This window comes from Leptopilina heterotoma, unplaced genomic scaffold (assembly GCF_015476425.1).
Source record: "Leptopilina heterotoma isolate Lh14 unplaced genomic scaffold, ASM1547642v1 Lhet_95, whole genome shotgun sequence".
Classification (NCBI taxonomy): Eukaryota; Metazoa; Arthropoda; class Insecta; order Hymenoptera; family Figitidae; genus Leptopilina; species Leptopilina heterotoma.
The window spans coordinates 777000-790156 of record NW_025111202.1 but is presented as its reverse complement, the minus strand read 5'-3'; the positions used below and the strand labels follow the sequence as shown (position 1 = coordinate 790156).

General features: G+C 25.4%; 2 protein-coding genes across 7 annotated transcripts in view; one reads left to right on the top strand and one right to left on the bottom strand.

The window, feature by feature from the left end:
* LOC122512228 (rho guanine nucleotide exchange factor 17) overlaps nt 1-13157 on the top strand; it is a 70812-nt gene that overhangs the window by 28198 nt on the left and 29457 nt on the right. For all 5 annotated transcript variants that reach the window (XM_043627960.1, XM_043627957.1, XM_043627961.1 and 2 more), the window contains exons 7-8: nt 680-983; nt 1305-1602. In XM_043627960.1, coding sequence (XP_043483895.1) covers nt 680-983; nt 1305-1602 — 602 coding nt within the window. The remainder of the gene's footprint in view (nt 1-679; nt 984-1304; nt 1603-13157) is intronic.
* The window catches only part of LOC122512238, a 76560-nt gene that overhangs the window by 37486 nt on the left and 25917 nt on the right, over nt 1-13157 (bottom strand). The window contains exons 4-5 of one of the 2 annotated variants that reach the window (XM_043627974.1): nt 4196-4270; nt 3272-3854 (exon numbers count right to left, since the gene is read on the bottom strand). In XM_043627974.1, coding sequence (XP_043483909.1) covers nt 3794-3854; nt 4196-4270 — 136 coding nt within the window. In that variant the 3' untranslated portion in view covers nt 3272-3793. Of the gene's footprint in view, nt 1-3271; nt 3855-4195; nt 4271-13157 lie in introns of those variants that run through there. The other variant, XM_043627973.1, reaches the window with a different exon arrangement.

The following is a 13157-nucleotide window of genomic DNA, read 5'->3' as shown; positions in this document are numbered from 1 at the left end:
TAATATATATTTAATTAAAGAGTTTACGAATAATTGAAATTTTGTAAAATTGAATTGTAAACAAATAAATTTGAAAATTGTTAAAGATCTTTTTCAAAAATTATTATAAATGATGGATTTATAGAAAATGTTTAGTTAGAAACACGAAAAAAATTCAATTTTTGAAAGGTTACAAATTATTGCAGAAATTCAATTATTTATTTTCAAGAGTAATAATATATCTTCGCAAAAATTAAATATTGTTCATAAGTAATCGAATTTTTCTTAGGGATTCAATTATTTTCACAAATAATAAAACTCATCACACAACTTCAATTATTATTAATACAATTTTAATCGAATTTTTCGAAAAATGTAATTATTCTTAAAAATTTTATTAAAATTCGTTGATAGAATTCAATTATTTGAAAATTTGTTGATAACGATTCTTTACGGGAATTGAATTTTAAGAGACATTCAATTATTTAATAAATTATTTATTTTTGTATTTAAATAATTGAATTCTAGTAAAATTTTCTAATAAAAATTGATTTAAAAATTAATTTCAGTTAAAATGTTAGATAATAATTGAATATTAAAAGCAATATAGCGTGATTTTATTGAAATATGTTAGTAGCCATATTGGATTAGCCATTTTTAATTTTTGGAATTCTAACGGAGGGAAAATGAATTTTCACAGAGATGAGACTGGAACCGCACGAAGTAATAGTGACACCACCGGCCGAGGAGCCAAGGCTGAGTCAAGCCAGTGAAGGAAGTGAAGCTCCAAGTGAAGCAGCTTCTGAAACCTCTTCGCCTTCAGGCAAAGTGAGAAGATATCGCGGAGACACGAGTAAAAGAAGAAAAGGAGTCTACATAACTCAGTGGCCAGAACCATCAGACATCGATCGGAGCAAACTCGTGGCTCAGAGTAGCGAAGAAAAAGATGATCCCCCAGCAACGCCTAGCGATCTCTCCGATTGTGAGGGACAAGTTCCCAGAAGGTGAGCAAAACGATCAAATCTTCTGTTATCTTCTTATTTTGTTATATTGCTTTAAACTTTCATTCTATTTTCCCAACAAAAAAAAATTTTTACAGAATCGAAACAAAAATTATAGAAACCCTAAAGTTTTTGTCACTGAATAAAAATAAAAATAAGAGAATCTTGGTGTTAAAAATTGGTGAATTACCAACAGCTTTGGGTCCCTAAAGTTGGCGTCGAAAACTATAATTGTTTTCTGATTTTTGAGTATCAAAATATTGTTAATTCTGAAGGGAGAGAAAATTTTAAATTACAAATATTGAAAAACTATTTTCCTTTTAGATACAGTAAGAGGCCGTTAAGAGGTCCCTATGGTCAGATGCTAGAGGCAGAAATGGCAAAGCCACGAACAACGGACATGAGTCTAGAGGAGGGACTACACCCAAGAAGAAAAATTTCAGCGAATCTCTCCTTTAATTCGAGTACAAATAGCAATTCCGGACCACCTACGCCCTGCCATCACAGAACAACATCCAGTCCCAGTAAATTGGAAGGATTACCTGGACCAAGTCCGGAACTTTTAGCAGAACTTCTTCGAGGCTCCTCGGAAAGAGTTGCTCGAGCTCCGGCTCAACGGAATGTAAGTTACTCTTCAACTAATAAATAAAAAACTACGAATTGCGAATTGCGAATTTCGCAACATCAACATTTACTATTTCAGAATGGAAATTGAGTAACTTTAAGTTCCTATATAGTTAGTTCACGCTCAGCGTCAAAACTATTTTTCGAGATTGAAACTATTTTTAAAAAAGAAAAAAATTAGTCTACTAAAATTTTTTTTTGGAACATGGGAAAAGTAATAAAATTTACTTCGGATAAAATGAAAATTACCATCTTAAGAATATACAGAAATCCCTAAAAGTTTTGGTTTCATAAAATTAGTAAAATTTACTATATTCGTTTTTTTCTTGCGAAGTAAATTTTACTATATGTCGAAAGTAAATTTCACTAACAATAAGTTATGCTAAAAATTCAAAAGTAGTAAGATTTACTCTCCAAAAATAGTAAAAATTGCAGATTAAAAAATACTTTAAAATTCTTGACAAGTTTAGATTTTATAAAAGTATAGTAAAAGTTACTATATTCGTTTTTTCTAAGTGAAGTAAATTTTACTATACCTCGAAAGTAAAATTCACTAATTGTTTTTACAAAAATTGATTTCGGAAGTAGTAAATTTTACTCCGGAAATAATAAACATTGCCAGAAATGCATAAATTCCGGTCAGTAGTATAAAAGTTTATTTTTGTTTCTTCCGTGCGGAATAAACTTAACTACACGTCGGAAGTAAATTTTACTAATTTTTATCAAATTTTACTTGGAAAGAAATAAAATTTACTCAAAAAAAAAAAAAAATAGGAAAAATTGACATCGCAAAAATAGTGAGAAATTCCTCAGTATTTCAAAAATCCAACTGTTTAGATTTCATGAATGTAGTAAAAGTTACTATATTCGTTATTTCCCGGCAGAGTAAATTTCACTCCGATTCAATCTAAAGTTGTTCTTCGAATTCTGTTTAATTTTCCGAAAATTATAAATAAACGAACAGTACCCCATGTTGGATTAAGTGATAAAAATTCACACAAGGAATTTATTATACTATTGAGAGATGTGTTAAACAAGTGATGAATTCTACTTGCATAGGAGAAAAAAAGTTTACGACGTTTTAAATGAAGCGTGTAAGCGAACATGTTCCTCTGATGAGTTATCGTTCAACATAAAGACCTCCTGGTAGGTCGAAAACCTATTGTTTCTAGTGCAAGTTTATTATAGTTGCACGAGACCAACTTTTGTTGACTTGAAGAAAGAGAGAGAGAGAGAGAGAGAGAATGAGAATCCAGTGTAAAATCACTGGAGCGAAAATGACTCATCAGGAATTTCTATTTTTAGAGAAAACAAAGTTTTTTAAATTGCCATTATATAGCAAACATTTTTATTATTTGTTGTTTTTTTTTCTTCTGTTACAAGTTTCGAAAGGTTTCTAAAGTTCGAAATATTTAAATGAGCGAAATTTATTTATTTCTTTTTCAAGTTCAAAATTTTATTATAATACCTGCTTCATGCAGAAAATATAAATTATTTTTTGTTTGTTTCTTTTTCTTTTTCATAGCAATTTATGCCAAAAAAAATATATTTTAATTTTTAAAAAGCGGGATTACGTTTTTTCAATTGGGATTTCGATTTTCAAGAAAGGATTCCGTTTAAAAATAGTATAATTTTCAGAAAATTGTTCTAATATGAAATATTTTAAATCAAATTATTTAATTTTTTAATTAATGTAAATATTTTTGATTTATTTTTCTAGTCTGCAGTTTTTCTTTTTTGCAAAAAAATAGATAAATTTAAACGACAAGTAATTATTATTATCAATTGTCATTGACATTTTTCTGGAGATGTGCCCTCCGCCGTGTTGGAATTAAAATATGCACAAAATTTAGTTGTGACCCAAGCCAAATAAAATTGACGAATACTTTCTTAAAAATAGCTTTCAGCAATACTTGGAAGCAAGCCTGGAATAGGGGAATGGCCAATTTTCAAAACATCTTTGAGAGTGACAAAAAAAATTATTTTGTAGCAGTAAAATTTCAATTTCAAAATTCCCTGCCATTCTCCCAATGATTAATTTACCAAAAACTTTTCCTTCACTAAATCAGAAAATCTAATTTACGATTGGACGACTTTTATATACATATTCTCATTCGTTTAGAAAGTATTATTACATTAAGTACTTTAATTATGAAACTGAAGTTATTGACACGGTTAGGTCGACGAAATTAAATAAAAAAAGCTTTAATTTTCCAGTATTGTCTTCGCCGCATCGATTGGATTGAAAATCTGTTTAGGACGTAATGGGAATAAGAATTAAGTTTTTTTTATAAAAAATTATTTTCTTCTTGCTCTTAAAAAGAAAGATTCTTCTCTTTTTGCGTCGACAAAGAATGTTTGTAACTTCAGTTCTATCGTTAATTCTCGCTACTTAACAAACTTTGATAATTAGTTTAGTTTTTTTTAAATATAACAAATTCCGTGTAAGAATTAACTGGGTTTTTTCTTTTTTAAGAACATTTTTTCTAATTTTTATCTAATCCCACCTCCCTTTTCGAAAATTCAAATTTTTAAGTCATCAAAATTGAAGAGAATTAATATGTTAATTAATATGTAATTAAAAATCCTACCTTGACTGCCGATCCTTTAAACATCTTTGACTGTCAGAGAATCTTTCCAAGCATCGCGATGGGGCTTGTGTGTTTCTAAAACAAACCAAAAAAAAAAAATCAAAATTAAATTATTTTTCAAAAATTAGAAATTATGAATTAAAAATACAAAGAAGCTACTATCTATAGTTACAGAACTCAATTTATTATTCACACACATTCTACAGGAACAAGAATTTTCTGTTTTTCCACCTGCAGAAAATTGTTGCCAAATTGCGTAATTTTAAAACATATATGAAGCAAAAACGTGTCTCTGATGTGCACGTGCACATCAGTATTTGAAAGTTGAACAGTGTTTAGCAATAATGAGAAACAAAATGTATATTGTACTAAAAGTTTGTCAATTCATTTTTCTTTTTTAATTTAGAAAATAGTTTTCAAAAAAAAAAAAATCAAAAGCTTATTCAGAATTATTAAATAATTATTTTGTATAAAAGAATTAAATTACAATTATTAAAAAAACTTTTATAATTGAAATAATTCCCAAAAAAAAAACAATTATAAATAATAGAATAATTATTCTAGAAAACTTTTGATAAATAAAAATTAACTTCTTAAAAATAAGACTAATAAGATTTTCTCACAATAACATTTTTTGCATTTTATTAATTATAACAAATTTTTTGATGGATAAAATGGTGGTTTAATTTCTCCACTTGATAACGTCAAGATCATCACAGTAAAAAGAAAATCTTATTTTAAGGCACGAAAGCTGCCTTAAATTAAGATGCAACATTTTTAAGACAGTCAATGTTGAATTTACGCACGTTTTTCGTATCCTTTAACATTATAGCAGACAGTGTTGAATTTAAGGCAGCTTAAGATTTACTTTTTACTGTGATCACTAGATGGCGTGGAATTCGATTTTATCAACTATACTGACATCTAGCGGTGACCTTGGCGTTCGCAGGTGGAGAATAGCATCTCCATATTAATTCTCAAGATATTCGTAATTTTATGATTATTTATGATCGGACGTTGAATCTAGAGAGTTTGACAGTTAATATAAATGGATTTAAATTTTGAAAGTACCTATCATGGAGAATAGACTACAGGAGACCAAACTGCTATGCTCGTACTTCAATATAGCCGATCACTTTTGCGTCGGAAGCTAATCTTAGTTCAAAAGTTTCCGTCTGTGTCGCATGAATCGGTGGTGTAAGTTGTGATACAAAATTCAAATTTTTGTTTTTAAATTTTATTAACAATTGAATAATAAATTTTTAAAATGTAGAAGAATAATAAATATTACTTTTATTTTACAAATAAAAGTAAAATGTATAGAATATATTTAGAAAAACAAAGTGCTTAGAGGTTAAGTTTGGTTAGTTTATTCACAACTTACACGACCGATACATACGCTACAGGCGAGAAATTGGTGAACTACAATTAACTTCAGACGCAAAAGTGTTCGATTTCAAATACATTAGATTGGTCTCCTGTAGTCTATTCTCCATGGTACCTATAAATGGAAAACAAGAGTATCCAGCTTTGCCCCACTTTCCCCTATATTTTTTTTCCATGCAAGAAGCTCTATTTTTCACCATTATTAAAGTAGGAAACACAGTATCGAACATTGAATTCTAATTCTGTTTCTCCAATATCTTCATAAATATGAAAATTTCCTGATCTCGTGTATAATATATTATAAATACTTGAAGAGCAATATTATTCCGCGAACTTGTCAATATTATATGCATCTAAAGTTATACATTAATGAATATCTTGAAAAGGATTGTCAGAATGTATAATGTGATCTAATAATGGAGAGTAGTATAATATCATTGTATAAAAGTTGAATAAAGACTTTTTTGAATGACAGTTATACGGGCTGAAATAGACAAAGCACGCGTGATTCGCATTGACGCAGGTGTGAGTTCCGGCATCGCCCACCAGGTGGCCAACGTCACAAAACTCCTACTCTTATATTTCAATACATCAAGCATTCATTCCTTCAAAATTAGAACACAACCGACAAATGTCTATATACATATATGTCGTTCGATCCGGATTTCTTGGTCGCACGAGATAGTAATGCGCGCGTATTCACAGGATGAATGAATGATCATCAAGTGATGATCCGCAAATATTTACTACTACTCTTCACAACACAGGGCGAAAAATAGAATATATTTTTATATTCAATTTTCTTTTTTTATTTTTCCAACAACTATAAATTCGTAATTGTCTAAATCGTTCTTGTATCCTGATTTTTGGTAACGTGCACAAAAAAATAAATAAATAAAATTCGAAAAACACATTCCTCTTTATCAACGTCATTTTTCCGGATGTTTATAGTTTAATTATATACTCTCGTTACTCTTTTGAAAGAGGTGTCACTTCCTTTTAAGTATTCAAAAGTAGAGTGAATTTATATTTAGTTTACAATTCAATTTTACAAAATTTCAATTATTCGTAAATTCTTCAATTAAATATATATGAGAAAATAAAAACTTTGAATAATTTCAAAATAATCCGCAATTAAAGTTTCTCAAAAAAATTCATTTCACAGAATTGTTGGTTAAAAATATGAAAAATTTAAATTTTCAAAGATTTTAATCTGAAACCTTTTCAAAATTCAATTATTTCTAAAAATTTACGCTCTAAAGCCTTTAAAATTCAATTATAATCTAAAATTTGATCTGAAATCCATTTTTAAATCAATGTTTATAAGAAAATTCTACTAGAATTCAAATATTTAAATACAAAAATAACAATTTATTGAATAATTGCATGTTTCATAAAATTGAATTCTCATAAAGAATTTTATCTGTAAATTTTTAAATAACAGAATTCTTTTGACGAATTTTAATAAAATTTTTAAGATTTTTTTCGTGATATTCAATTAAAATTGTATTAAAAATAATTGAAATTCTGCAATGAGTTTTATTATTTATGAAAATAATTAAATTCCTAAAAAGAATTTTATTATTTACAAAAATAATTGAATGCCCGCGTAAAAATTTTATTATTTATGAAAATAATTGAATGATTGCAAAGAAATTTATAAAAAAATTTGTAAATAATTGAATTCCTGTGAAATTTTTATTATTTTTTGAAAATAATTAAAAGTTTGTGTAGAATTTTATTAAATTTTTTTTTAAATAATTGAATTCTTTTGGGAAATTTTATTAGAATAGTAGATACTAAAAATCATTGAATTGAGGAAAATTTTTATAAATAATTGAAATTTTGCCAATTTATTAAAATTTTTGAAAATAATTGAATTTCATAAAAGAATTTAATTATTTCTAAAGGTAATTAAAATTTTGACGAGAATTTTTAAAAAATTTTGAACATAATTGAATTTCTGAGAAGAATTTTATTACTTTTGAAAATAATTGAATTTCTGCAATCATTTGTAATTTCTCTAAAATTCTCCAAATTATATCGTACAATTTACGAACTTTAAATCAAAATTCAATAAAATTTTTTTTTCAATTTGAACATTTTGTTAATTATACAGGAATGCGAATTTATTCCATTAATAATTGAACAAAAATTTGGTACTTTGAAATAAATTTTTTCCCGAGTGACATAAAAATAATTATTTTTAAAAAACATATTCAGGTGAATACGATTTTCCAATATTAGATATTAGTTTTCTGTTTTAAAAAAAACCAATTTTTTTTTCTGCAAAATTGAAAAAAAAATATTGATTCACTTTGATCTAAAAACTGCGGCGTTTTCCAGTGCTACCTTTGATAATTTCATTATGAACTCAACACTTTTAATTATTAATACACGAACATATTTTTTTGTTTGTTTGCATATATATATAGTGCGCGATTACTTTTTTTTACTCGTATCGGCTTCTAGTGTATATATATATAATATTTTTTTCCGTAAAAGCAACAAAGTGTTAAATTACGCGCCGGCGTTCCGATGCTGCGCCTTTTCCTTCTCTTTTCCACTTAAAGGCATCGATCAACCCCTTGTATCTAGTCGTTGCGTTGGGAGGAATAGTATCTGGGATGTAATGCCTGTTGCTGCACGCTTCATCCCCGTTCGCGCTTTCTTACGGTATTATTGAAATATAAAAAACTAATTTTTAATAAATAATAAAAAAAAAATTTTCTCTATAAATTCGAATTTTTTTAAATTAAAATTTAGAAATTTTTCTTTTTCACTATTTTTATTCGATTTATTTAATAGAGACTGGAAAAAATTTCTTTTTCTCTTATAATTTTCAGATAGTCAAAATTTGTAATAGAGAAAAAAGGTTTTTTTTTATTTTTCCAGCAATTAAACGCGCGTGACTTTCTTTTGCGTGAATAACGAGGAGAACACGTGTTTGGTGGTGGAATAAACGTTGCTGTGAAAAATGTGATATTTTGCAAATAAATATAATTATAATAAACAAAATAAATATAAATAATTAACAGTAGAGAAATATAAACAATAAACTGTAAATAGATATAAGTTATAAATAGTAAACAAATATAAATATTAAACAGTAAATAAATACAAATAATAAGAAGTAGATAAATAAATAATAAACTGTAAATAAATATAAGTAATAAACAATAAATAAGCATAAATAATAAACACTAAATCAATATAAATAATAAATAAAAATAGTCAAAAAAAGAACTTAGCAGTAATCAAAGTTGTATTAAAAATTTAAACAATTTTTTCGAATTTTATTCCATCTCATTAAACAAAGAGAGGACCAAAAATAAATTCTTGAAATGAAAAAAAGTTGTCACTTTAAAAGTAAGGGATGTAAAAAAATTGTAATTTAAAAAAACGCTGAGCACTGGTTTTATGAATTTAGAAAATGTAAATATAATGTTAATCACTTGCAAACGAATTTTAAACATTTTTGAAGCACTTCTCGTTTCAAATGTTTGCGTTTGCGTAACGGTTAAAGTAGACAATGTAAACATTGCCTGCTCTGGTGTTGTAAGCTTTAAAGTCCTTTAATTTCTATAAAAACGAAATTTTCAAATTTTTCGAAATGTTCCAAATTCAGACGTTTTTTATTTACTCTTCATCTTTGTAATTACAAAGATTAATCACAATTACACTAATTAATAGAAATTTACCTAAATTTATTTATTTCATTATTTATTTTTGTTCGTAATTTAAACCACAAAAATTTTATTAATTAATAGAAGTTTAATTTTATTTGTTTGATTTTTTAAAATAAATAAATGATAAACTTTCGTAATATTATTTTAAACTTATATCCATTTTATTTTATTTTTTTTTTGAAATTTTAACCATAAGAATTTTATTAATTTATAGGAATTTAATTTAGTTTATAAATTTAAATTACTTAAATAAAGAAATGGTTTCATTTATGTAAATAGTTTATATTTTTATTTATTTATTCCTTGTAAATTCCTTTAAAAAATAAAAAGCATTTAAACTTTATTTTCCTTAAAATTTAACTAAAGACAAAAAAATAGAAACAGACGAAAGGGTAATAATTAATAATTAAAGTTATAATAAATAAAATTCTATAGACTGATAATTAAAAATTAAATTAAAATTGAAAATGTTAATTAAAAAAATGTTTTATGAAATTTAAACTGAAACCAAAGAACAAAACAACCTGCAGTAGATAAAAGATTTACTGTACAACTAAACATTTCTAAAGCAACAAATGTTATAAATTATAATTGTTCTATTATGAATTTTTTTCAGCTTCAGGTGACTTTATATATAAAATGTAAAAAAAATAATATGAATGATTTAATATAAAAAGAAGTGTTGTGTCGAGTAAAAAAAATTAAGAAATCACTAATAGATGAGAATTGAAAATTTCAACTGTGTTTAACGAAACAGTAAATAAAAAACAATTGTAAATTTTTTTGATAAAAATTAAGTATGAGTGTGGAAGAAAGACTCTGCAGTCAATCTTCAGAAGGAAGTGATGATGGTGATTGTTTCTTAAAATTAGTGGTGGGTAAATAATTTATAACATCATTTAAAAAATTATTCATTTCTCATAATGCAGATTTAGCGTCCCGCACTTCTTTTTTCAAATAATCAGGTAATTTAAATAAAAGATTTAGTTTATGCTTTTAAATTATTTCAAAAATTAAAAATTTTTAAATGTGTAAAAAATTTTTATTTTAAAGCATGTATGAAAATTTTTAATTAAGATTTTCAAAATTTTTCATCTAAAATTGTCAAAATGCTAATTTCAATTTTTTAATTTTAAATTTTCGAAATGTTTATAATTCAACTTTTTAAACTGAAATTCTCAAAATGTTAATTTCAAATTTTCGAAATGTTGGTAATTCAACTTTTTTAACTTAAATTCTCAAAGTTTTGTTAAATTTAGGTTTTGAATTTTAAATTTTCAAAACGTAAATTTCAACTTTTTAATTTTAAGTTTTCAAAATGTTTAATTCAACTTTTTAATTTTAAATTTTCGAAATGTTTGATTTAACTTTTTTCAAATATTGAATTTTAAATTCAAAATTTTAATTTACGAAATTTTGAGTTTAAAATAGTTGATATAAAAGTTTCGTTTATATATATCTACTTTATATAAAAGTTTTAAAAAATTTCATCGTTTTTCTATTTAAAATAAAGATTTTTCTAGTGTAATAAAAATAAAATTTTTAGACATTCAATTTTTTTCCGCTCAAATTGAATCAATTATAAATAACTGAATCTTGGCTTTTTTATTTTCTTTTTCGCTATAAAAAATATACGAACTAAATTGAATTAATTTATTTTAAAAAAAATCTATTCTGTATGAAACTCGTCGGTTGCTTTTTTTAAAAAAGGAGACATAAATTGTGAAATAAAAATCAAACTGCGTCAACTATTTCATTACTAATTTTTTTCTCTATAATTTTTCTAAAAAAAATTCCCCTTTTTCTCTCTCTCTCTTTCTCTTTCTCTCCGGTTAAATACTTTTATTTTATACAATCATTTAAATATCAATCAATGTCAATATGTTCGTCGAGATTATTCACTTTTATATATCGATTTGTCTTTTTATTCGCGAAGCTTTTCAATAACCATGAACTTTTGTTTTGGACGTACACGCAGCACGTGCCTTTAGGGGTGGGTGTCTTTTACACGTTCGAAATACGTATATAGTGTATACGAGCACCATAAGCAAAATTAAATTCGCGCGTGCTAAAATGTATAAAGCATTGTTTTGGGCCTGCAACGTGATATATATGAGTATCGAGGCCATATGAAGCAACAAAGTTGTTAAAGCCAGTACCGAGCTTTCCTCAATAGGATTGTCCTTGAGACAATTGTTCCCGATAACAAATCAGTTATATTCTCAAGTTAGACACAGAGAATGACACTTTCAAAATGTCATATATGTGTAGACCCCTTTTGTTATCTTTCATTTATTAATATATCTTTATGTTTATTAATATTCATATATAAAACTCGTAAAACTTATATAATTCACTAATGACAACTTTTTAGCGGGCAACAATTTTATAAAAACTCGTGACTCTCATAATTCAACAATTATAAACTATCAGTGTAAACTTTAGTAGAATAGGGTGGTGGGTCAAAAAAAAGCCATTATTTTACTTTTACGCTACAGAATTCGTAATATTTTTTTTATTATTTGTGTAAATAATAGAATTAATGCGAACGATTTAATTAGAATTTTTTTAAATATAATTGAATTTCCAAAAAGAAATTTATTACTTTTAAAAATAATTGAATTCTTGTGATAAGTATTGTAATTTATGAAAGTATAATTGAATTTTGTAAAGAATTTTATTAAAATGTCTCAAAATAATTGAATTTTCCGGAATAATTTTGTTATTTATCTTTAATAATTGAATTCTTTCAAAGAATTATTTATGTAAATAATTAAATTCTCGGAAAGAATTTTACTAAAATCCAAAAGAATAATTGAATTATTTCAAAAAAATTTTATTAAAATTTTATTTTAAATAATTGATTTTTTTCTATAAATTTTATTCAAATATTTGAAAATAATTGAATTCCTATGAAAAATTCTAATATTTTGGTAAATAATTGAATTTTTCATAAGAATTTTATTAGAGCTGTGCAAAATTCGAACCGAACCGAGTTTTGTTCGGTTTTGAGGCGCCGAAATGTCGAATGTCGAATAATCATTTAACGTAATTCTCATTTGACATATTAAATATCATTAGACATAAAATTAGCTTGACATAAATTTCATTTGACGTGAATATCATTTAACATAATTATTATTTAACGTAAAATTAAATTTATATAAATTTCATTTAGCATAAATGCCATTTGACATAAAATTTACTTGACATAAATTTCATTTGGTATAAATCCCATTTAACATAATTTTCATTTGACATAAAGTTCATTTGATATAAAAGACATTTAACACAATTCTCATTTGTCATAAAAGTCATTTAACAAAATTCTCATTTGACATAAAAATCATTTTACACAAATTACATTTTACATAAAAATATCGGCGCCAATTTTAAAAGTAACCAATTAGATATAATCAACAACATTGTGATTCGCCAATTTTGAAATTCGCGCCTATATTTCTATGTCAAATGATCTTTTTGTAAAATGAAATCTGTGACATATGAATTTTATGTCAAATGAGAATTATGTGTAATGACTTATCCGTCAAATGAAATTGATATCAAGTGAACTTTATGTCTAATGATATTTATGTCAAATGAGAATTACGTTAAATGACATTTATGCCAAATGAAATTGATGTCAAATGAATTTCATAACAAATAAAATTTACGTTAAATGAGTTTTATGTCAAAAGAAATTTATGTTAAATGATTTTTATGTCAATAGAAATTTATGTTACATAATTTTTATGCCAAATGGGAATTAAGTTAAACTGAGTTTTATGTAACATAATATTTCTGTTTAATGAATTCTATGACAAATGATATTTATGTTAAATGGTTTTTGTGTGCAATGAAATTTATGTCAAGTAATGTGCATATTA